This window comes from Camelus bactrianus, chromosome X (assembly GCF_048773025.1).
Source record: "Camelus bactrianus isolate YW-2024 breed Bactrian camel chromosome X, ASM4877302v1, whole genome shotgun sequence".
Lineage (NCBI taxonomy): Eukaryota > Metazoa > Chordata > Mammalia > Artiodactyla > Camelidae > Camelus > Camelus bactrianus.
The window spans coordinates 8710657-8737638 of record NC_133575.1 but is presented as its reverse complement, the minus strand read 5'-3'; the positions used below and the strand labels follow the sequence as shown (position 1 = coordinate 8737638).

The window sequence follows — 26982 nt, the reverse complement described above, 5'->3', positions numbered from 1 at the left end:
AAAGTAAAAGTATTGCCAAATTTCTTCTGTAAAGGGCCAGAGAATAAACATTTTCAGCTTTGTGGGCCATTCCGTCCACTACTACAGCTACTCAGCTCTGCCACTGTAGCAGGAAAGCAGCCACAGACAAAATGTAAATGGGTGTGGCTGTGTGCCAATAAGACTTTATTTATAAAAACAGGGAGTGGGGCCGGATTTGGCCTCCAAGCCAATCTGCCAACTGATGAGCAAAGTGAGAAAACATGTCTTCATTTCCCAGTGCACACATATAACGATGTCTAGCAACTGATGAACTCTTATAGATTCCATGAAATTTGATATTATATGCCAGTGATACCAATTGTTGCCCAGTCAAGGAAAAAAAAAAAACTCAGCAGCTTTGTTTCCCATCACCTCTTTCCTTCCTGTTTCAGGGGATCATACCGATAAGTGCTTCCCCTTTCTTCTAGATTTCACTAATTGCTACTTACCTAAGCAGTCTTCTGACATATCCATATTCCTACCTTCTTTCTTTATTACTCTCTCTTCTAACATTCTTGTCTACTGGCATTAGAAAGCTACCTCCACGTGAGTCAAAATACAAGTCTCATCATGAATAGTAAGTTTAATAGTTGTATTAGGGATGTGCTTTGTCAAAGAAGATGAAAGAAACACTTTGACATGAAATAAAGTGATAAAGAATCAATGTCTTTACCTTCTAAAATTCTCCAAAGGGTGCAAAATAACTTTCAGAAAGTTACACTTCTTTACTCTCTAATAAAATCTATTCCCCCTGCTTCACCATGAGCATTTAAAAAGCTCTCTGAATTTTATTCTCCTACTGTTTTGTCTTTGATGGCATCACAGTCAGCTTGTGTGCCATTCAGGTAAGCTGCATGCATATGGCATTCTGATCACACTGCAGGTTAGAATTCTTTTTCAATCTAGCTTTGAATCTCTATTAGCAGGAGAGGCTATTTGCCATAACAAAACAATCCCAAAGTATCAGTGGCTTAAGTCAGCCCAAGTTAGTTTTCACTATCCCACTCCAGGAAATTATAGAGGGGTGGGGGAAGTGTGTGGATGTCTTTTGCTCTACACAGATGTTGGGGGGCCCAGGCATCTCCCATCTGTGGGCTCTGCCTCCTCTAAACCTTTAGACCAGGATTTCTCAATATTGGCAGTGCTGACTTTCTGGGCCGGATCATTCTTCACTGTATGGCAGTGTCTCATGCATTGCAGGATATTTATCAGCATCCCTGGCCTCTACCCACTAGATACCAGTAGCGACCACCTCCTTCAGCCCTGCCCCCGCCATTGTGACAAACAAAAATTATGTCTCCAGACACTGCCAAACGCCCCCTGGTGGCACAATAGTCTTCCCTCCCCACATTGAGAACCACTGAGTTACTCAAAAACATTATTATCATTCATCAGAGATGACGTGTTCTATTTATTCCTGGGAGACTAGTTTATTTCCTTTAAAAGATTTTTAATATTAAGTTTTCTTTGCCTGTGTAGTACACATGGCTCCAGTAGCTGTTGGACATCAGGTGCTTCAGCCGGAAAGGCCATTATACCATCTTCCCATAAAAAGTAAGTACCCTGTCCCCCTGCCTGGAATTATTTCACAACCATTTCTGAACCATTCCACTGGCCACAGGAATCACTTCCCTCCCTGAGTCACATAAGAAGTCTTTACTAGCCTGACTAAAATTGGTTCCCTTGGGACTTTTTCCAGCTCTCAGTAGGTCCCCTTGATATTCATTCCCTCTCCCTTTAAAAATCCACTACCCTACTTGCTTCTCTTCACTGGAAGGCAACAGTCTATGCACAAAACCACTTCTGCAAGTGAAACCAAATCCCATGAGACTGTAAAAATGTCTCTTACAAGCCAAATGCTGGCACCCCTGATAATTACTTACATTTTCCAAATTCCGTTGATGCTGCTAGCAAGTAATCAAAGGCAGGCCTGTGTCTTTTGTATGTGCCCATCAACGTGCACTGGTTGCTTAGGAAAGAGTGGTAAAATTACCACCAATAGTGCTTGTCCTACACCTGGCATATGCTGGAGCCCTTGAAGTCTCTTTTTGGAAAGTGTTATCTTAGACGAAAAAAGGATAGTGCATTGAAAAGTGTAAACGTGGTCTGGCACTGCACAAAAACCCTCATGGCTACAATTTGCCAAGGTCAGGAGACTTAGAGTGAAGGCTGCTATCAAAACCAAACATGGAAACCACAAGGTCTCAAGTACAACTTCCCCTCCGCCCAAAGGTCACTGGAACCAATAAACCCAATTGTAAAAAATTATGACAATCAAGAATCATCACATAATGAGCATATAAACAAAAAATAATAGCAATAATATAAAGCCCAAAGAGTGGGAAACACAGGGAGAAATACGACTGCAGAGAAGGAGAAAGAATAATTGGAATAGTTTATCTTGCTCAAAGTCCTGAGAAAATCTCACCAACAAGTATCATTGGATCCTAGATATCTCTGTTGTGAGCCACCCACATACTGGGGAGGTTACAGTCCCTAATTGGAACCTAATGGCTCCATTTATCATTTGGAAACCATCTTCTAACAACCGTCTATTTCATTTTCACCAATGCACAAAAATGTGCCCTCTCTTCCTTCCTTCCTCCTCTTTTCATGATGTGACCTGAGGAGGAGGCATCAAAAGATGTTATTAGTGAGAAATTCACAGTAAGATGAAGGAAAAGTCTTACTGAACATAATGAATCTGGACATTTCCGTCGTGGAGAAATTCACAAAGGTGAAGACTGTAGCTAGGTAACGTCTATGGCTCATCATAACCTTTAAAGTTAGAGGGAAAAGAAATCTATCAAATGTCACCATTTTGCAACATAAGCAGATTGCGTGCTGGGTCAAGAAGGAATCTCCCTGACCCAAAAATGCCATGTTCACCACAGGGAAGGGGACACACCACCTGCTAGGGACGGAAGCGGAGGAGTCTTCCCAGGTTTGCCTGGGACTGAATCCCAGATGCTGCTGTCAGGGTGTCTGTGGTGGGCAGCGAATCCCAAAGCATATGTTACCACCACTGTGACTCACTGCTACACAGACTAATTTTCCCTGGCACTAGTGGTCCTCAGTTTCAAGGGCACTAATTGTAAATGTCATTGAAAACGATAAACAGGAAGCAAGTCACCAAAAAAAATGCATCTCCTTATAGAACAGTCTGGATTCAATTTACTATTGCACTGTGAGTGGGAAATCTGGACTTCCAGCTAACATGCCCCACATAACCACACCTGTTCCAAGAAGCTGCTACATTAATTTCAAAGCTGCTGTTCCTACAAGGCTCTTTATCTTGTTCTTAGAAACCACCAGCACCTTTCTTGGGCTTGATATGGTGTTGCCCAAAATGGACCACACAACTCCACCTAATTAATTCTCAGTTCTACATTGTTCCCAACTGGATAAACATTGTTAAATATGAGAAACCTGTTCCCACTTTGGAGTTAATTATACATGCCAGTGAGAATTCTTAATCAGACCCTTCAACAATTATTCCAGGAGGAAAATAACTGGTTTTACCTGCAATTTCAGATTACTTCCACAATGCAGACTTTTTTATATTCTCTGACATCTCATGACAGCTACTGTTCTTTTCAGTGGATTGCATTCATTTTATTTCAGAAATAAAATCTACAAAGGCAGTATAGGTTCAAAAGAAAGAAGGGAATATGTAATATGATGGGTATCTGGAAAGAGGGTTACTCGGGATTTTTGGAATGCTTAATTGCTCTATTTCCTTTGATAGTGATGATAAAAATCATACTGCGTTAAAAAAGAGGGAAGAAACTACTTTCATTAATACCCACATTGTTGGAAATGAGACTTTTACCTCTGGAAATATATAAAATCCAGCACAGAATATAAATATCCTCTTTGCTATAGGATAGTATTATTATTTATAAAGGCAGGTCGATGTGATCATAGGAGGCAAATGATGACAGCACATCAAAGTGGCATTAATTTCTGCTGTGGAGAAAGTAGTTACAAGTGGGACTCTGACACGATGGTTACATCCTGAGTCCTCTTCTTCCTTGGATAAATTAGTTACTTATCCTCTGTGACCGTCAGTGTCCTCCTTAGCAAGCTGGGACTAACAGTAGAAGCTATCTCACTAGGTTATTGTGAAAATCAAATACCTGAATGATTGCTGAGAAAATGCTTAGGCAAGTGTCTGGGACACAGGGAGCCTTCCATACACTTTAGGTAGTCGTGGGAGCAGAAGCAGCAGTGGCGGCAGCAGTAGTCATGGTAGTAATAGTAGTAACTAGATAGCAGTTACGAAGGATATCACCCATAGGTTTTGGAAGTGGTAAAATAATTACTAATTTAAATAGGAAGATGTAGTAATAGTAAAATTGCAGAATTAAGTAATGATATTAATGCTAATATTATTACTAGTAACAATATTAGTAATGCTGTTACTAATACTAATATTAACATTTCTAGTAGTATGAAAAGCATGGTTATTACCAGTTTTCATAATTATACTAATATTCTAGGCCCTAAAAATTATTGCAGTCAATAAAAATAACACAATATAAAACTGGCCTATTTTGTACCAGAAATTTTCATTTACTTTGGACACAAGGGTATTCTAAATAGTGTGATATCCTTCTGCCTTCCTTTCAAAGAAGATAATTGTATCTTGGAGCAGTATTAGGAAAAAAGAGAGTCATCTTCATGTAGATAAAAGGGAAGGAAAGCCACAGAGGAATCATTAAAGGAGGGGTTATTTATGAGCTATGTTGATTACCAATGAGGAGGAAAGGCTGCTCTGAAAAGAACACAGAGGAAAACACCTGAAATAGAAAGAAATGAGCTTATTACTCTAGTAGCAATAGTTTCCAAATTACAGTCGATTCTTGACTACTTAGTAGCAAGCTACCCAGTTTGAGAATTATGGGGATCAAAAACATTCTGTGAAAATATCACATATAAGAAGATGTATACTAATTGCAAGAGATTTGCAGCCATTAACTACTATATATAAAATAGATAAACAAGTTTCTAGGGAACCATGTTCAATATCTTGTAATAATAAATCTCATTACCTCCCCCCACAAAAACCAAAAAAAAAAAAAAAATCAGTATCTTGTAATAGCCTATATTGAAAAAGAATATGAAAAGGAATATATGTATGTATATAGATGACTGAAACATGATGCTGTACACCAGAAACTGATGCAACATTGTAAACTGACTATCCTTGAATTAAAAAAAAGAAAATATGTACCAATCAGAACTTTATTGCAAATAATAGAGGCCACTTCGTGCCTACCTGTAACTATCTGCACTACCCTGGTATAGTCAGTTCTGTGATCTCACACTCCCACTTTATAAGTGAGAATTTGTTTCAGCGGGATGGATACATTAGGGAATGACTCCAGCACAATGCAAATTTCCCATTTGCTGATGCACAATTTCATGGAGGAGAAGGATGATGAACTCAGAAAACTTCATCCAGCTGAACAGAGCTGCACAGGAACACAAAATATGCGCGGACACACCCTCCTCAAGGTCTGCAGCAACCTTAGTTCACAAGGGCTCACCTGCTGGTATCACCTCCCGTCTGATTTCAGGTCACCCTCCTCCACCCCTTGTAACATACAAGCTGCAGCCCTGCCTCTGCCCACTTCCACAAGCCAACTTCAGGGCTTTTCAAGGGAAAGTGACATATGCATTATAGTATTCATGTATTTCCTAACCACTTAATTTGTGAAAAACTGCACTAGAATTTTTATTAGCTTCTTATCTTTTTTTTTGTTGTGTCACTGACTTTTTTTTAACATTTTAAGTGCCATGCCCTTCATCCATTTTCCCCACAAGCCTGGTGGCTTTGTATTACATGACTTTGCAATCATGCTGTAAAGTCAAGAACACATATATTGCATCATAGCAGAACTGACTGCATTTCTCATCCACGTCTTCTCCAGCCTAAGAGAGATATGTTACTGCCAAATGTCTATAAGGACTATAGACACACAGTGGTGGCCTAGAGCGACGGTTGAGGGGAACTGTAGCAGTCCTTTGACCAAGACTTCTCTCACCCCTCAGAGGAGGACAAAGTACTGAGAAGACAGCAAGCTCTTAGTCCAATAAAGGGGTAAGAACAGGAAGAAGGACCTTGGAATTCCAGAAGGGACTCTGTGGCAGAGACTGGCCAGCCAGTCACCAGATCAGTTTCTCTTACTCAAGATACCCACGAGACTATGATTCCCAGTATCTCGTGTGGTCCAACCAGCCTCAGAACTCATTCTCACTAATGCATGAGAGCAGAGGGGATACGGGTGCCTTCTCATCCACTCTGTCCTCCTTTCAAAATCAGCCTACTTTATGCAGACAAGCATAATGTCTTGGAAGCTGCATACTGAAGATCACCCTGAAGACGACGGATCCACAGACAGAAGGAACTTAGGTACCTATGTCACTACTTGGAGGACCCCTGATGAGGGCAAGACATAAAGGATTTTGGTATTGGAGACATTACACCATTTGGAGTTATTTTGTTACAGCAGCTTTACCTTAACTTATTACATCCAGACGGGCTGGCCAACATGTCCTGTTCCAGCTTGGATGTTAAAGGGTTCATGCAGGAGCACTTTCAGGCATGTTTAAGCTGTCTGTGCATTTTCTATGCAACAGCTTCTCTGCTAACTATAGGGGTTAGATAATGGTGAGTAAGACACTCTCTCCTTTCAAGGAATTTACAGTCTAGGGAGGGGAGAGAGAAACAGGAGTGACTACGAAAGACAGTTACAGAGGTGGCAATTCCACTCCTAGGAATATGCACAATAGAAATCTGCACACAGGATCATCACAAGAAGGCACAAGAACGATCAGGACAGCTTTGTTCAATGTAAAAACCGAAAATGCCCCAGAGAGCCATCATCAGTAGAAGGGATAAATCAACCGGGGTCTTCATGGAACACGCTACGGCCATGAGAATAAGTGGACTACCACCGCACACCAACACAGGTGTGGCTCCAAGCATTACTTGAGTCAATGAAGCCACACACAGCCATATGATTCTGTTTATATACTATGTTCAAAGACAGGCCAAACTAACTGATGGCGATGGAAATCACCCAAGTGAGTAACTTCAGGAAAAGGGTCCAAGGAGGGTCACTAGAGTTCAGGTGATAGTCTGATCCTTCAACTAGGTGACTGTTACATGGGTGTATTCAGTTTGGGAAAATTCACTGAGTCTATGCACTTATGATTTAAATGTACAAAACTATTATGCTTTGACAAACAGTTAAAAAAATAACAAGTGTCACTGATGTCAGGACAGCAGTTTGGAGAAGGTACCTCAGACTCAAGGGGTCAATGTGTCCACAGAGTCAACTACACATATTTAGGCAAGTGAGAAAAGATTTTTTTCTGCAGAAAACATATTTCTGATGTTTACAGCTATTGGAAACCTTACCTACTTCTTTATCTTGCAGCCCAGTCTGATAATCTTCAATTCAAACCACAAATTTTTTATTTACTACCTAAGTACACCCTCAAGCCTTAGGAGTCCTCAGGAGGCACATTTACACAGATACTAAAAAGAGCACAAGCAAAATTACAGGGGAAATGGATTTCTCCACCAATGATAACATCAATTTTTTTTTTCAATAAATCTCTCCCTGCCTACCCTCCCCCCTTTTCTCCTTCCTTCTCATTTTTGCCCTCTCACTCTCTTCTGGACTCACTGAGGCCAGCAATGGCTGTACTGTTCAACAGGCTTAGGCCACTCCAGATACAAGAGAAGGTCCTACGCCTATCAGGTCCTGTTGTGGAATCAATACACGGCCATCTCCAGGGCTCGCCACGTCTGTCCTGGTTGATGTGTCCTGCTTAGAGGCCTTTCAGGACAGAAACCTTCTTAGACTAGATTACAAAGAAACCCCAAACTATTCGCTTGTATGAGTAAACCCACAAGGCACACTAGCCTCTGGCATGGCTGGATCCAGAGCTCAGGTGCCACCAGAGTTCTCTCAGCCTCTCACTAGATGCTGACTCAGGCTCTCGGCCAGAGGTCCCCTGGGATGGCACCTATGGCTACAGGGAGCTCTGGGCTTACACGCTTAAAGGCTGTCACCATAGAGGAACAAAGCCCCTCCTTGTCAGCTCGGGTGCAAAAACGCTGGGAGAGAGCTCTCACTGGCTCAGTCTGGGTCACGTGGGCTGACAATCAGCAGCCACTCCTGTAGTTCACGGATGGTGTGGGGAAAGAGAAGTTCCCACAGGAAGAGAAGTGATGTTTCAAGAAGAGGGATTAGTCCCAGGAGAGGAAAAATCATGCATCCTAGTGTTTTTTAAACATGGGCTGCAACTTATTTTTGGGGAAGGGTTCATGAAGCTACTTCCGGGGGCTACAATCAGCAGAATTTAAAGATGAAAAAGAATAAAACAGAACAGAATCAGACTGTATTCAATCCAATATACTTTGTGAACCTTTGTATGTGTGTATGTGATATATGTGTAGTAGGTAACAATGGAAAACAAATTTCTTTCTGTCGGTTTTAGTTTAAAAAAAAAAAATCAGAGTACTCCAATACTCTAGGCAATCATCAAACATCAGATTTGTTTAACATGTAAACATCTATACCTGCCCACCCATGAGAACACTTAGTGTATATTTCATACTTAGCACCATGCTTTCATTTAATGTGATTATGTCTACAAATAGACAAAAAGGTATAGCTGAGACAATTTTACTATAAACAATTATACCTCATTCAGTCAATGACAAAATGGTTAGGAATAAGAAATACACAATTGTACAATTATTTTCAGTGATACCCAAACACAAGTGCCTAATAAATTAATTGGTTTTATCATAAAAATTACTTGAAATTTACTTAATTGTTTATAATTATCTTGAAAAACTTACCTTCAATCACACGATTAATACACTCTTGTTGGAAATAATGTGCTCATTATAGAACAGCAGGAAAGAAAAGACCTCTTCAGTTCGTGTAAACTCAGATCCTGTGGTATCAGAACACAGGGTAGCACACCCCACTCACAGAAAACTCCGGCACTGCGAGCTGTTCCTCATGAGGGCAACCACTGTCATCAGCTGATGAGTCAGCCGGTAATTACTAGGTATCCACGTAACCATCCCTTTCTGGAGATCAATTTAGCAAATCCTCTCTGTTCTCCAGAGCCTGCCTAACCAACAGTCATTTCCTTTCCTTTCCTCCCAGAGTCTCACTCTGGCAGAGTCTCACTCTGGCAGAGTCTCAGATAGCCCTGGGCTGGGCTGGGGGTGAGATGGGGGTCGTGGGAGCTGAGATTCTCTCTCGTACTAGAAACTGACTCAATTAATAGGAGCCAGTGTTTGCCCCACTGCTATGTTGAGTGGGACGACTCTTCATTATACAGAACTGTTTTGCTCATGTTCGGATGCTTGGCATCCCTGGTTCCTTCCTGCAATACGCCCACAGGACCCCTGCCCCCAAAACTATAAACAATCAGAACACTTACAGGCATTGTCCACTAGCTGCCCCAGTTGAGAACCACTGGTCTCTAAACCAGGGGTTAGCAAACTTTCTGTAAAGGGTCACTTGATAAACATTTTAAGCTATCTTGGGCCATATGGTCTCTGTTACAGCTACTCATCTCAGTCACTGTAGCACAAAAGCAGCCATAAATTATATGTAAATGAATGGGCGTGGCTGTGTTCTAACAAGACTTTATTTACAAAAACAGATAGTGGGCTGTGTTTGGTCCACAGATTGTAGTTTGCCAACGTCTGCAAGTCTAAACCAGCCATGGTGATTCTCCTCACCAGGTAGATCTAAGAAAGACACGAGACACCATGGTAATTCTGCACAATGCAAGATCAAGGGACTCTGCTATGAGGTTTCTGGAAAAATTGACCACACTCTCAAAAACCAAGGCATGAAAGAAATATATCCTGCTCCCCTCTCCCCATCTTTGGTCTTTTTTGTGTGATGATATGATAGCTGGAGCTACTGCAGTCACTTTGCAACCACAAGAGGTACAGTCTACACGTTGAGATGACACATGAGAAAAACAACAAAACCCAGAGCCCTTGACACCAGTTTACCAACCCTTATATGGCCCTACCTCTGGATTTTCTACGTGAGAGAATAAACTGTCCTCTCCTTTAACCTATTTTGGTTGTGTTTCCTAGTACCTGCTGATGACAGCATCTTAAACGAATACACTTTCAATGTGATCATAATGCACTAAGGGTCATATATTTCTACTGGAATATGAGTATGGTGTCTACATGGATACTTGTTAGCTACTGCCAAAATTCAATTGTTTATTCTGCAAACAACAGCCTTGTTGCTGTTCTCCAAGTGCAGCTCTGAATAAAAGAGAAAATACTGGAGAAGAACTGCAGGCTGATTGCTTCCTCAACTTCTTTTCCCTTCCTCTTCCACACTACTAGAGCCCTGATTCTGAGCTCTGATTAGGATCTCTGGGAAAGTGAGCCAGAAATAAACATCACATTGCCCTTTGCAAGATGTAGCATGTGATCCATTCTAGTCAAGGAGACACTCAGGAAAGATCCTCAGCTTCTGCAAAAGGTGGTCCTCCATGATTAAAAAAAAAAAATCACACAAGGAAAATGCTCACAGTGCTCCAGACACTCCCTGTTTCCTGCCCCTGAACCCAGTCATATGATGATATGATGCCTGGAGCTGTGGCAATCACTTTATACCATGAGGTAATAAGAAACCAGCTGGTGAAACAGAGAGAAGGAAAGCTTGAGTCAATGAAGCCCATTCCAGGAACCACCCCCTCTAGGAATACATTGTCGAAGCCAGGGTTATTCAAGCATTCCTTTACTTGCAGCTAAAATGTCCTAACCAATAAACTCATAATAAGAAAGCATAAAAAGAATGACATTTTAAACTTTAAAACATAGATGCTATTTAGGTTATATATGAACTACTAAGTATACCCAAGATATAGTGGAGTTTTGAAGTCCACTTCCTAGACAGTAGACAGCATTTTAGTAGGATAACCCTTGAGGGCTGATAGATCGAGGGGGTCCACGATCTCTTCTGTTTCTTCTATCCTCTTAAGCAAGCCTACTTTTTCAGTGCGGTTTTTACACTCCCCTTCAAAGCATTCACCCATCAGAGCAAAGCAACCGGTGGACAAAGAGGAAAGAGTTTATCACCCTTTGGCTTAGAATCCCTTACTACATAGCATGTGTGGGTTATTACATCTTTCTGGAAAAGAAAGCAAGCGTAGCAGGAGGATATAAACATTTACAATGCAATTCCTATTCAAGTTATTTAAAATCTATTTGGGAAGAGAAAGGACTGTTCACGGTAGGAACATTCATACAGAGAATCACCTATAAGTGCAAAGTGATATTATCTAACTTCTCTTTATGCACAATTGCCAAAAAAGCCCAGAAAGATAGAAAATATTTATATATTGACATCTGTATCTACATATTCATTTGTGATTCTCTACCCATCAAGAACTACTTTTAATAATATCTGATGACATAGGACAGGAGCCAGCAAACTTTCTATAGACAGGCACCTGTTTTAGACTTTATAAGTCATCTGTATCGAGAAAGCAGCCAAAGACAACACATGATGGGCGTGGCTGTGCCAATAAAACTTCTTTACGGACACTTAAATTTGAATTTCATATAATTTTCACATGTTATGAAACAGTATTCTTCTTCTGATCTTTGAAAAAGCATTTAAACATGTAAGAAACATTCTCAGCTTTATACAAACACAGGCAACAGATTGGATTTGGCCCACAGGCTGCAGTTTGCCAACCACTGATCCCTGATCTAGGACACAGGAAAAAATTGGAAATGACTTCTAGGTCAGCATTAAAACTGAGTTATGCCCAGTATAGTTTTATGCATGTATCTTCTTGTGTTCAGATGATCTTTTTTTTTTAGCATGTTAATACATACAGTTAAAGTAACCAGACTCTGATTAAATCCATCACTCTAGTCCAGAGAAATGGAAGTTTATGGAGTTATACATGACCACATCAGTAGTACAGTGAGATAAACTAAAGGATTAACCAGTAGAGACGGACTGGGCACTTTATTGCCTCCTATGTGTGTTTCATCAACTTAGTTAAATAGCACTCTATCAGCCTGTCAACACGATCTCAACCAGAAAGCCAAATTATGAACTAATGGCATCATAATCAAATGACAGTCCTAATGGAAACATCCATCAACATCCCCAGAACGTGGTTCTCCAAAAAACACCAAGTTGTCCCCTTTGGTGAAGAGAGGATTATCAGGATACAATTTTTAGGACTGCTGTAAGAATTTAGTAAAATTTAAGTTTTAAAAAAACTTTCATGTATTCTTTGTTGGGTGGTGGGGAACAAATAAAAAACATTTTTTCTGTTTATATTCCTATCAGAGAAAGACTTATCTAGATATAAAAACAGAAGGAATTCTGCTTCAGAGTATTCAATTCTATATGAAGAATAAGATCATTTTTATAATGATATGACCTTCCAGTTTTATCTGAATTTGCTAATAAAATTACCATTAAAATTTTATAGATACGAAATTTCTATTATACTTTTTTGATATATACCCTTAATATATTAAACTATCTCTTATGCTTCACTCATCCTAAATAGAGAAAACTAATTATAGGTTAAAACTGTCTGAGTCAGTAATTTATATTTTCATCCAGAACAGATTTTTCAACATTTCATCATATTTTGGAGGATCATATTTACCTAATTTTCATTCCTTTTTGGGGGGGGGGTAGGTCTTTCTTTCTTTCCTTCTTTCTTTCTTCCTTTTCTTTCTTCTCTTTCTTTCTGTCTGTCTGTCTGTCTGTCTGTCTCTGTCTCTTTCTTTCTCTCTCTTTCTTTCTTCCTTCCTTCCTTCCTTCCTTCCTTCCTTTCTTTCTTTCTTTCTTTCTTTCTTTCTTTCTTTCTTTCTATTTTTTAAATGTAGGTGCTGGGGATTGAACTCAGGATCTTATGCCTGCTAAGCTGTACCCTCCCCTGCCAATTTTCATTCTTTTGTCTAAGTAAACTTTCTTCTCTCCCTAGTTTGCTTCCAATCTAATCACGCTTTTATTAGTTTCTTATGTATCCTTTCAGTATTTTCTTATGTAAATACAAAATTTCGTGTAATTTACCATGTTCACCTAATAAAGACATCCTGGAGTTGGTTCTGTATCACTGCATAGAGTGTTCCCTTGTTCTTTATATTTTATAGCTGCATAGTGTTTCATGCTACTTTAATCTATGTTCTCATAGATGCATTTCTTAGAATTTGCTTATTCTATGGTAAAATGATAGAAATTCAGAAATAGAATTAAATTTAGAGGGAATATTGCATAGTTTCCCTATTTTACAAATGTGAGGAAACAGAGGTTCAAATCGCTAAAAATCCACTTGAAGTTCCTACCACCATTACTCAAGTCCTCTGTCACCAAATGACTCAAGTCTTGTCATTAGGTTAACTTCTACGACAAATACTGTTTGTCAACTTTAATATCTTTGAGGAAATAAAATGCCCATCATTTTAGCATAAAATTTAAATATCATTTTAACGGCATCTCAAACTACCTCCTGACTTTTATGAGTTTTGAAATACTCAATATGCTGTTGTTAATGTCATAAAAAATATTCTTGTGGAATCCACAGACTTCACTATAAAGATATTCATCACATTATTATCCAAAGCAAAACACTTGAAAGGATCTAGATGTTAATTAAATAGGAAGTCATTCAGTAAACTGTGGTATATGTAGCTGTTTATTTTATATTTATAAAAATTAATAAGATCATAACATTTTTTAAAATCTAAGTACAGAATTATGTACAGGATATTAACTATGTAAAATAGATGGAGAGGTTAAAGAAAATAGAGAACAGTGATTATATCTGGCTGGTGGAGTTTCAAATACCTATACATATTTTTTTCTTTATATATTCTACATTCTCAAAATTTTTTACAATAATGTTATCTTACTTTTACAGTCAGAAAAATTACATCAAAATCCTGTTGATAATGTTATGTAGACCCTTGGATTTATGTGGGTATCCTATGACTTTTCTGAAATTCAAATTGATTTGTTGATAGTTAATATATTCCTAGGGTTCAAAAATCAAAAGAAAATAAAATATAAAGTGTGGATGGGGACATGGGGACTCACTCACGTCCCCTGCCTACCCAGGCCATTTCACACATAATCCTCTGTACCCCTACTTTACAGTATTTATACTGTTACTAGTTTTTTGTTATATCTTTCTGGCCATTTTTATGCAAATATAATAAATACATACTAAACCCCTTTCCTTTTCTTCTTTTTTTTTTTTTTTTTTTTTTTTTTTTTGCAGGGGGAGAGCATTAGGTTTACTTATTTATTTTCTTCATGGAGGTACTGGGGATTGAACCCAGGACCTCATGCCTGCTTAGCATGCACTCTACCACTTGAGCTATACCCTCCTTCTTAAACTTCCTTCCTTTTTATACAGTTTTGTACCTTACAATTTTCATTTAACAGTAAGTATATCCAAAGATCTTTCTATATCACTGCACACAGAGCAGTTCTTTGTTCTTTTTTCCCTACAGCCACGTTGCATTTCATGTTAACTTTTTAAGCAAAATCCTCATAGATCTATTTTTTAAAAGTTGCTCATTTAGTGTTACATTTTACGAGGGCAATATAAAAACTAACTCTAGGTCAAGTATGTGCACTTTAACAAGACGGTATCTTTTATTTCGTAGAGTGAGGACTCCACTTTCTAGGTCTTTATTTCCTTTTCCCAATATTCTGAATGCAAGATATCCTGATCTTGGGTTCTTTACTATCACATTTAAGAACATAAAACTCTTATCAAATCTTTAAGTATGCTACAAACATTATTTATATTTCTCTCTCGGCAGTAGAGAAAAACCGTGTATAATTGAAGACTAGCATATTCAGGACCAGAAAAAAGGAATAGAAAACAAATGTGAGACTGAGAGGATCTGGGTCCAGATGTAGGCCTGGGTCTCAGACTACAGGGGGAGGCAGTGATTCACTGCCAAGTGTCCAACAGGCACAATAAATGAGCACTGGCATCAAATCCTAAAAATCAGGAGCTGGTGAATGAAGTACAGAAGCAGGCGTATCTGTGACAATCAATGCTTGACGTCATGTGGAACAGTACGCTTTCACTCTGATTCATTCATAATTCACCAAATATTTACTCAATATCTACTCTGAACCAAGAGGTTTAATAAAAGCCGCCTTTAGGAGGCTTGCCTTCAAAAAGCTCATAAATAAGACACAACTCCAAACTGGACTCAATTATAATATATGTAACAGTCAACTATTGCCATAATAATGCTGCATAACAAACCTCCCCAAAACTCAGTGTCACCCAACAATAAGCACCTGTTTTCATGCTCACCAGTTTGTGATGCTGTGCCATGAATATTCTGGGACCAGCAGGCTAACCCAGGCAGTTCTTCATACAGTAATGTTTGAAGGAAAAAAGAAATGCACACTGCCTTTTAAGGCCTTCTACCCAAACTGATGCTCTGACTCCTGCCCATGTTCTATTGGTCAAAGCAAGTCACAAGCCCAATAGCAATGAGTCAGAGAAGGTCACTCCACTTTTAACAGGAGGAACTGTCACGTCACATAGAAAAGGCTTGGACTGAGGGAAGGTTTAAGAATAGGGAACAAAAGTGCAATCTACCAGATAGTTAATAAATGTTATTATCAAGGTAGGGCATGTGATATCTAGCAGAGACTGGGTACACAACTAGACTGAATGTCCCAGCCGCCTCACCATGAGGTATGGCCATGGATCTGATTAATGGAGTGTGTGTAGAATGATATACTTCAATTCCAGGCATGGCCCTTCCAAACCTCCCACCCAATCTTCCTCCATTTCTCTCCTCTGTCAGCTGAAATTTGATGGGCAGGGCAACTTTGAATCTCATATTGAAGATGAGAAAGCCTCCATCTTTTGGATGCTCAGACTTAGTGTGTGTAGCAAAGCTCCCTCACTCCATTAAGAACACCTGTTAGGGGCTCCGAGTGGACAAGAAATAAGCTACTTATTTTTTTTTTTTTCTCAATGAGAGTTTTTATTTTTAATTTTCTTTTAAAAATACTTTTAATTGAAGTATAGTCAGCTTACAATGCTGTGTCAGTTTTTGGTGTCCAGCATCATGTTTTAGTCATACATACATATACTCATTTTCATATTCTTTTTCATTATAGGTTACTACAAGATATTGAATATAGTTCCCTGTGCTGTACAAAGAAACTTATTCTTAATTGAGGGGCTAATCTGCTAAAGCACTTAGATTATCTTAACTAACAAAAGATGTTAGCCATTTAACCCAGGATTGAGTAGTTGGAAAGACTACATGGAGTAAACATAGGCGACAAGCAGGAACAGAAAAGACAAATAGTCATTTTCTAGGTGAAAAAGGGGGCAATGTAAAATTTGTTCCAGACAAAATGTATATATGTTACGGCTCGGAGGTGTGACACAATCTAGGACTCCTAAAAAAGTTCACCATAGTTAGAGGTAGGGAGGGGTGTGTGTGTGTGTGTGTGTGTGTGTGTGTGTGTGTCTGTGTGTGTGTGTGTGTGTGTGTGTGTCTGTGTGTGTGTGTGTATGTGTGTTTGGGGGTTGAATAGAAAGTTAATTAATGCTAAGAAGGAGAAATAACAAGTGTCCTGAAACTAATACAATGTTGTAAATCAACTGTACCACAATTAAAAAAGAAGTGTCCAAAATAAGATATTCAAAAGAAACAGCAGCCAACCCCGAAAAGGCAGAGATAAAGAATGTGGATTTTTCCCCAGGGGCATTAAGGAACAAGGAGATAGATGGATAGAGAGGATCAGATACGTACTTTAGAAAGCTTCTAAATTCACCTCCAAGTGGCAGAGTAAGCTCCAACAGGTAAAGACCCCAGAGGTGGCCAGCAGGGCTGCCTGGGTGTGGGGTGTCCCCCCAGCCATATCTCCCCTTCCCTCTCCTAGCAAAGCAGGCAGACACCCAGGGAATGGCACTAGCCCCCAGCGGGAATTTGAGTACTGGGCAGAGAGCTCAAGGAAGAACAGTAAAATGCTCCTGTCAAGGGCAGAGAGTAAATATTTTAGGTCTTGGACACCACGTGGTCTCCGTTATAACTATACAACTCTGCCAAAAGCAGCCACGGACAATACATAAGCAAATGAGCATGGCTGTGTTCCAATAAAACTTTATTTACAAAAACTGGCAGTAAATAAGGAAGTAAAAATAGGATTATACCTATCAGGTGGGCTATAGTGTGCTAATCCATGCCCACTGCACTGCCCTGAGCCACAGTGCAGTTGTGTACTGAGACTGCTAATCACCCTGCCCTGGGGTCAAGACTGGTGACCCAGACTGTGATTTTTATGACACTAGTACTTTGGACTCCAGTTAGAGGGCCACTGTAAAACCATCATGGTTAGAAGTATGAGCCAATGTGGAACAGTCTTGAATTGGCTAGATGGCTTCCAGCTCTCCACCACAGCAATTTTCTACCAGTTAAATAATCGTGCCAGTTACATGTATAAATACACTCCTTCCGACATTTGTGGGTGAATTTTAACATTAATTTTATGAACTTTGGCCTATTATGTTCTTTAAAGCTCATCTTTGTCAGATAGTATCATGTTCTTATTTTCAGCAAAGCAAATTTCACACAATCTATAAAAATATATGAAAACAACCAAAATAAACATTAAAATCCTAGTGTAAATTATAATTGTAGGGAAAATACTTTTCCTATTCAAAATTGAGAAGTGTTTCTTTCATAAAAATGACAGTATTTTCCTATCATTCAAGGACTTTCTAAAATAAAAACTTACTGACATTTATAAAAACTCATTTTAGCATAATCTTAATTTTGCTTGTTGATCTTATAGCAATAAAACACAGATTTCTTAGAAGTCCAAGTTGATGACTTTTTAAAATAGAGCTTAGTAAACTAAAGCTTCAAATATCAAAACAGGAAGGCCTGTATCGCTGTGAACTTCCCTCTTAGGACTGCTTTTGCTGCATCCCATAGATTTTGTGTGGTTGTGTTTTCAACTGTCTTGAGGTTTTGTTTTGTTTTGTTTTGTTTCATTGTTAACCCATTGGTTTTTAGTAGCATGTTGTTTAGTCTCCATGCAGTCAGTTTTTTCTCATTTTTTTTTCCACTTGTGGTTGAATTCTAGTTTCATGCCATTGTGGTGCTTGAGATAATTTCTATCCTCTTAAATTTCTTAAGGCTTCTTTCATGACCTCAAATGTCAAAACAGAAATAAAAGTTTATTCTCCCCTACCTAGAGTCCAAGAGCTGGCCATTTATGTTTTCAATTTTAATAATATATTTTATTTACTCCAATGCATCCAACATTTTAACATTTCAATCTATAATCAGCACAGATGATTTATTATTAACTTGTGTACTCCTTTACAATTTTGAAGTACTGATCATGATCATTGTTCAGCTAAACAAATGATGATAATTTATTTGCAAGAAATAGTAGAATGGGTTGCATATGACTCTACTTATGAATTATTTAGTATAGAGTATTCATCGTATGCCAAATGCTGTAAACCACATTTGAAAATACATTTCTCAAGACGAGCACAGACAGGAAACCCTCTCATCTCTTGCCAGGAAAAAATGGGAATGTTAACTTTGTGATTAAAACTGAGGCTTAGATTTCTTCAAGATACTTTTCATGGCTTAATACAACCTACCTCCAGTCCTCTGTCTATAACTAAATCCACTTATCTAGTTTTCTTTCCATTTGGAAAAATATTAATGAAGGTCATAAGCCATTAGGACCAGGTGGCTCAAGTGTACTGTAAGGAAATACCAGGCATTCTCCTGTGGACTTATCAGTTCCCTGAGCACATCAGTTGAGGCTCTCCAAGTACTGTTGCCCATTCTTTTTCCATCCAAGTTAAACTAGAAGTTGAAAGGCTTATGGAAGGCAAGTGTCACTCTAACAAGTAACTCTCCAGCCCAAAGAAAGTAGGCCCACTTAGTGACCAAAGAATAAGCATGCAAAATTGTCCCCAGTGCAACAAATACCACTAGGGCAATGATGTTCACTTCCGATGCTCAATGTCCCTACAGTTAAGTAAATACTTTGAGATCAGAAGTTCACATAAAGTAAGGTCTACATTAATTGTGAATATACACTGGTGAATGCATATATTTAATATGCTGAACTTAACATGTGTTGACAAAGTTTCTCTCCTTAACCAAACTGTAGCCAGGCTCCTCTGAGCCCTCCCTCGACTAGGCCTCAACCTTGGCCTGTAGAGACCTGAATAGACACTAAATTATTTTCTAAGAGCTCAAGGCTACATCCCTAGGATGACTCCAGCTGCCCTTAAAGTGCCTGTCTGAGAAAATTCAAGGCTGCAAAAGAATTGACTGTTCCAGCCCCTACCTGAAGATGGGGCTCCTGTCTCTCTGCTTCTGTGGGAGGGCAGGAGCCTAACTCTGATTAGAGCCAGTTAACAAACCCAGATGGGTTTCACAGAGACCAACCCCTCTTCTTGTTTTTTGTAATTTTTCACTTCCCTGCCTGTACTAAGCCCCAGTTCTCTCCATCCCTATTCCCTCAATCTCCCTTTAAAATGCCCAGTCACCTCTTTAACCAGTGTCTGGCTCTGCTGATCTCTGACAGTGTGTATTTGGTCATACGTGTACTCACCCACACATGCTGATAACGTGAAGAAGAGAAAATAGGAAAAGGCATTGTTTCACCCCGGAGTCAGTAAACTGTTTCTGTAAAGGGCCAGAAAGTAAATATTTCAGGCTTTGCTGGCCATAAGGGCTCTGGAGCATCTATCCAGCTTTGCTGTTGTAGAGTAAACGCAGCCACAGACAGCACTCACGTGCATGGGCCTGGCTGTGTTCCAATGAAACCTGATTTACGGACACAGACACTTTAATTCCATATTCTTCTTCTTTTGATTTTTTTGAACTATTTAAACATTTACAAGAATTTAAAACCATTCTGAGTTCACAGGTTATGTGAAAATAGGGAGCAAGTCAGATCTGGCCCACAGGGCATAGTTTGCCAATCCATGGTTTAAAGTATTAATAATTTTCTTTCCTTGCTATTATTAGCTTTCAAAGTTCAAGATCATTTGACGGTAAGAGTAGTATATTTAAGGACTGTGGTTCTCAACAAACTAAAAATATGTTCTCACTTTTTCTCGTTTCTCATTTCTGAAGTATGATATCAGTGATTTTAAGTCTATTCCTTAAATAAATTTCTAATTTATCAATAATGGATACTCTCTCATAGCTAAACATCCAAGGCAAACTCCAAATGGAATAATAAAGTAATAAAGTTGAATTCTGTGTGTCTATATGTGTACACGTAATTATTAGAGAAATGCAAATCAAAACCACAGTTAGATACCACCTCACACCTGTCAGAATGGCTATTATCAAATTAATGTAGACCTTACTTTTTTTGAACTTCCAATCTACAAATAACAAATGTTGGCAAAGATGTGGAGGAAAGGGAACCTTCATATGCTATTGGTGGGAATGTAAAGTGGTGCAGCCACCATGGGAAGCAGTATAGCGGTCTCTCAAAAAAAAAAAAAAATAGAACTACCATACGATCCAGCAATTCCACTGCTGGATATATATCTGGGGGAAAAAAAGAAAACATTAATTCAAGAAGATAGTGCACCCCAATGTCCAGAGCTGCACTATTAACAATAGCCAAGTTACGGAAGCAACTCAAGTGTCTATCAACAGATGAACAGATAGAGAAAGAAGATGTGGTATATATACACACATACAATGGAATATTACCCAACCATGAAAAAGAATGAAATTCTGCCATCTGCAGCAATGTGCATGGGCCCAGAGATTATTATGCTTAATGAAATAAGTCAGACAGAGAAAGACAAATACAGCATGATATCACTTACATGTGGAATATAAAAAATGAAACAAACGAATGTACAGAGCAAAACAGAAAGAGACCCACAGATAAAGAGAACTAGCGATTACCAGTGGGGAGAGGGAAGAGGGAGAGGCGAGATAGGGGTGGGGATTAGGAGATACAAACTACTATGTATAAAAAGATAAGCAACAAGAAGACATTGTATAGCACAGGGAATTATAGCCATTATCTTGTAATAACTTTTCATGGAGTATAATCTGTAAAAATACTGAATCACTATGCTGTACATGTAAACTAATATAACATTGAAGTCAACTATACTTCAATGAAGGAGACAGAGAGAGAGAAAGAGATCGAGAGAATGAACAGCTGGAATGTTCATAAACATAAAAAGGAGAATTTCCAGGTCATGCTTTTAAAGTACAAGGAAGTTTCACTTCAGCTGAAAACTTATATTAAATTCTGATACCAAGAAGGTAAAATTCACTTGCTCCGTGAGAGAGAGATGCTTGAAATGGTACATAGCCTGAACTAGACATGTTCCCCTAGAACTGCTAATGACTAGACTTTCACAGCTGCAAACTAGCAATCTCTGGGAAACTAGAGTTAAATAATCCTAAAACAGGAATCGAGTTCTGTTATGAAACTGTTCATCATTCCACCTCCTGACAGCCACGGAAATCAGCAGAACTCAGACAGGACTCAGACGACAAGCAAGCAACATTTTTAATAAAATTCAAATCCAGAGTCTTTGGGAGTTTTTCGTTAGCCTCTGGAGTCGCTGTTATCAGCGACATTAATGCAATTACTTGGGTAAAAAGGGAGATGGGAAAAATCTGACCTTTGCATTGCATTGCTTCTTTAATTTCCTTTTTCTCTAGGAAATATTTAATTGTGAATAAGGTAAAGAATAGAAGTTTAGTAGTCTCTAAATAGGCTTTACATAAGATCTGAGGCAACTATAAATATATATATTTTATTCTTCCTCAAATGCATGAGAATTGTAACAAAATTAGCACACTTTATTATTCGTCACTGCTCTATACTACAAAATAACCCATGCAACTACAAGACAAAATACAAAAAAAGCAGCCCCCAAATTTACCTACTACAAGAAATAATCTTCATATTAATAACTGGGACCCAATCATTATCTCGAAGTGCGCCGTTTTGCTGAAAGAAAAGAATTCTTCATTTTTTCCACCCATAAATGCATTGCTCAGTTTAATAATACCCCTAGGAGTTTTGGGTTTCAAATCACTTCCCTCAGGCAAAAGGGGCATAATCATATGTTTTTCTACTGAACTGCATTCTTCCACAAACACTTCAAAGAGTGCATCTGCTTTACAGATGAAACAGTTGATTCAAAGAACAGTAACAATAAAAATATATGCCTATTTTTATACTATTACTGGTTTATAAGGCAATCATCTGTAATGCTCTCATCTACAAGGATGGAAAATGATATATAACTGTTACCAAGGAAACTGTGAAGTAAAATTGCATGTAAACTATCAAGCAGTTTAATAACCAGAAAATTAGAAGAACAAGAAAAACCATCTCCAGATAGAACCATGACACACTGTGCCACTCACGATGGATGGATGCAATCAAGGGTCACAACTCAAAAAGATGATGTAAAGGGTCGCAACTTGCCAACTATTTCAATGCTTGGCAGTTTTTCTTTTTCAATGATGATCATAAGATGGTACTGCTTTCTTGAGGGGCAATGCGAATTCTGACTTTTCACATGATTAAAAGGGCACAGATTCTGGGAACAAGTGGTTAAATGTAGGTACTCTGAAAAGTCAAAACATGCTGTTTGTTAATTCCAGTGTGGATTAATATTCTCTTGGAATTCTCTGTAATTAGCACTTTCTTTACTCACCGGTGGGACAGTTAGCAAATATCAGACAGCAAATGCTTTCTAAATTAACATTTAGAAACTCAAGTTCAACTCACTTAGGAACCAAAGGCAAGGCTAAGACCTGGGGTAACTGTGTGTGTTCATCTCTAAACCAGGAGAATCTGAAGCACTCAAGTAACCACGTTGATCAAAGCTAAATCCTTTAGGAAGATTATCCGTTCTGAAATCAGGAAAATCCTGCAGTGTAAGCACTTTTATACTTCACCTTTGAGAAAAGAACTTGATTTCTGTAACAGTGTTTAAAACACACACACAAGACTTTATTCCTTCAAGGGCAGAAACAAGCAGCTGCGAACATGTGTTTCTGCGTACTGATGACCCTCTAAAGGTATTTCTATGTCAGCTTGGGGACCATCGTTGAGCTCACACTGAGAAACAAGAGGAATTTTTATGGATGGGAGATTTCTTAATCGGCACATAAGCTCAGAACATGTGCAGCTCCTCTCTTTAGAATAAACCGTCTATTTGGATCACGTTAAGGATAGAAAGTGCAATTCACACTCATTTACTAAATTTTAACCTCTCTTTAAAATAAGATACAAATCCCCCACAGCCTGGCTTGGGTTTTTGCAAAACTCAGATTTGTGAATATCATGGAGGCATCCTAGAATTTAGTAAAATGAGTATAAACCATCTTTTCACTGACATACAGCACAGTCTTCTCCCAAGCTCCAAAGTTTAAGGACGAAATCTAGGCTCTAGACGTTTCGTTAGCCTCAACGTTTTTAGCATTTGAGGCCACCGACATCCATCTTGGTTACTTTGAACTATACTATCGGTTGAGCTCCCCTTTCCCTTGAGCAATCTCTCTGTCCATCACAGCTGGCACCAGGCAATCACTAAACTATTGCTCACAGCCATTTCCCATCCATGGTTCATGATTTGACAGCTGTTTATTATCCAGTCATAGGCACAAGCATGCAGGAAATTAACAGAATAGAGGTGTGAAGCCATGGCCCTCTATGATATTGGCATGAAATCAAACAATTTGCCACACTACAATTGTCCACCACTCAACAGATTAGTTTTCAGACGTGCAGAGCAATATCTCTTGGTGAGCTGCCCCAAGACAGACACACATACCTCACGTTCACCCAGACTAAGTTATACTGGGGCCCTTTCCCTGGGAAATCTGCTGGTGACATTAAGACTGACCCGTGTGAGTAGAGAGGGAAGGTGCAGATGGGCAAGAAGAACAAATAAAGACCAGTGCATGCTGAAGAGAGGCACGTCTGAATGGCAACATCCAAACAGGATGTTTCTGAAATGGCCCAGATATAATTTAGCAAAGCAAAGTCAATATACATTTCTGACCCGGGCTACCTGAGGCTGCTCATTCTTGTCTGAAGCAGTCAACATGTCCCACCCAGACACTAAGGAAAGAAGGAAACCCTAGATTTATTCTCTCAGTGTCGCAAGCAAGTCAAAAGTGCATCCTGAAGACCTCTTCTGTTTCCCTCCTAAGGTTGTGGTAGTAACCGCTGTAAAGAACTCCAAGGGCAGAAGGCTAGTGTTTCCAGAGACTTGGGCTGAGAAGGTGGGGCATGGTCTTCTAAGACTTCTCGTACTAAGCTCTTCCCAGTTAATGCCACACTCCAAGAATCACAGACACTACTTCCTGGGTTTGATGAAGTCTTTGGAAGCAAAAGCAGGGCAGAAGACTTAGGAGGAATGCTCTGACAAGGTAATGCCTAGGCAGCCAAAAAGTGGAAATGTTTTTCCTCTATCAGCAATGCCGGAGAAATTTGCCTGAATCGATGGTTTTTCTTCTGTTTCAACAGCATGGCCACTTGGCAGCAAATTTCTAAATCTCTCAAGGCTTAGAACTACATAGTTAACCACAGAAAGGCTAAAGGTCTTTCTCCTCTGTCTCCATGACTTCAGCATCTAGGTCACTGCCAGGAACACCTGGCAGATTACCTGGGTCACTCTGCAAGCTGACTTTCTGGGGGTGTGGAAGTCTAATTTCGGGATGGGGGGCGGAAAAGGATCACTTCTGGACACTGTTGCTTGGAAAGCACAAACCCAAGCTGTACGCACTTCGGGCTTTCTCTAGCAGCAGCGATTACAACCATCTTCTCTTAGCCCTGAATTATACATGTGACCCCAAGCACCACCGGGGCTTTTCCTAAGGGAAAACAAACTGTCGTGAATATTGGGCTGTGCGGGAGGGCGTGTGTATCTCTGTGTGTGTGGTCCACAGCCGTGGCTACACAAGCCCCACCAGCCAGTGAGAAATAAGTTGAAGGCGGCAGCCCCTGGCCACCTCATTTCAGTCCTGTCTTAAGCCCAGCTGCTCTCTCCGGCTTTTGCTTCTCCCCGACGCTCCCGAAAAATAAAGCACCAAGTTGCCCGCGGCGGGGCCCCTGGGTGCACATGAACCGGCGCAGCCCCTACCTCGAGAGCTTTGCAATCTTCACAAAGCTGAAGACATCCATGCAGGCGGCCAGGGACCCCGAGCGCGGCGGCTCCGTCGCCCGTTCTCACGCCAGCAGCAGCGGCAGCCTCGGCAGCCCCATGGCCGGCCGGGACCTCAGCGCGCCCCGGGGCTCGAGTGGCGGCGACGGCGGGTGGCAGCGGCGGCCCCGGAGAGCCCGCACCTGGAGGCGGCGGCTGCTACCCCCCTCCGGCCGTGAGCTGCGTGTGCATCCCCGAGCAGGACCATTGATGGGCGCCGGCGTCGGGAAAACTCAATGGAGAGGGGCCGGGCTGGGTGCGAGGGGGCGGGGAAGGGGAGCGCGGCCCGGGGACTGCCGGGCGCCCGGAGGAGGCGAGGCCCGGACGCGGGGCGCTGCTCCTGCTCCCTGGCCCGCCAGCCCCGGCAGCCCCGCGTGCCGAGGAGCGCAGACTGAGCCGGGAGGCGGCAGGCGAGCCCGGCACACGCGCGCGCACCCCTCCCGGCACTGCAGCTGCCTCCCTGCCTCCTTCCCCAAGCCGAGTCCCTTCTCCTCTCCCCACCCCCAACCTGCGGGGGGGTGGGGGCTCTCCTGTCACCCGCTGCGTGTGCCTTCAGATCCGAAAGATCGGATCTAACCGTCTTGGGCACACCGGGGACCGTGTAAACTACCCACTTCCTCCCCAAACCTAGGGAGAGCCGGGCAACTGCAGATGGCCCCAAGCCTTGGTGTGTTCCATAAACAAAACTAGCGGTCGGGAAGGAGCGGGGACGGTCGAGGCTGGGTCGTTATTCAAGGGGAAGGGGAGGGAGATACCCAGCGCAGCGGGCTGGATTTGGAGAGCGCAGAGTTCCCACTGCTTCCCCCGAACCGCTGGAGCGAGACGTGACAGCAGGGTAGGCTGGAAGGTGTGTCTTTGGACAGCAGCACCGGGAGAGAGTCGGAGAAATAAGAAAATAAGAACGCGAGGCTCGCGGGGGGGAGGGGGGAGACGGCGGTACACACAGCTGCTTCTTACTAAAGGGGCGTTGAGATGAGGGTCCCAGGAGCCAGTGGCGCGGAGACTAGTATGAATGGGGTTCAGAATCTAAAGGAAGAGAAGGGAGGAGAATGGGGGGCTGGCAGACGGAGCTGCCGCGCGGTGGGTGAAGAAGGAAAACAAAACCAAACCAAACCTTATTCAAAAAACAAAACCAAAACCCAAAAACACAGAAACATAAACACTCACCTTAGGCAGAGTAAACTCCAAGTTGCAGCCATTTAGAACTCCTAGCTTTCTCTTTTACATAATTATCTGGGATAATCACCCCTCTTCATTAACTCAATTTTATCTCCCCGGAGGCTCAGGCTTCTTCCGGGCCCCTTTTTCTTGTTCTTTCTCTTGGAGACTCAAGGCCTCTTCTCCCAAATCCTTTAAAATTTCTCCCCAGACTCTCTGAAGGTCAGACGGCTGCACAAAGTGTGTTCTCCCACCCAGAAGCGTTCACCTGATGGCAGGGCCACCGCAAAGAAAAGATGCCACCCCGGAAATGTTGGAGGATCTGACCAGCTCGCTCCTAGCTCTCCAAGGGGATTAGAGAAAAGGAAATAGGTTTAAAGTTCCCAGACTTCTGCTTCTATCCTGGTCTCTTGCTGTATTTAAAGTCTTCAGTATTCAAGCCTAGTACTTCCACTTTTTTAAAAAAAGGCTTCTTTCCAAAATTATACATCAAATCAGTAGCAATCTAAAAAA

The 26982-nt window shown here is 40.7% G+C and overlaps 1 protein-coding gene across 2 annotated transcripts in view; it reads right to left on the bottom strand.

Annotated features, from left to right (window-relative positions):
- Nucleotides 1–26756, bottom strand: part of FRMPD4 (FERM and PDZ domain containing 4) — a 486033-nt gene extending 459277 nt beyond the window's left edge. The window contains exon 1 of one of the 2 annotated variants that reach the window (XM_074359181.1): nucleotides 25252–26756. In XM_074359181.1, coding sequence (XP_074215282.1) covers nucleotides 25252–25292 — 41 coding nt within the window. In that variant the 5' untranslated portion in view covers nucleotides 25293–26756. The remainder of the gene's footprint in view (nucleotides 1–25251) is intronic. The other variant, XM_074359180.1, reaches the window with a different exon arrangement.
- Nucleotides 26757–26982: the final 226 nt, after the last annotated feature.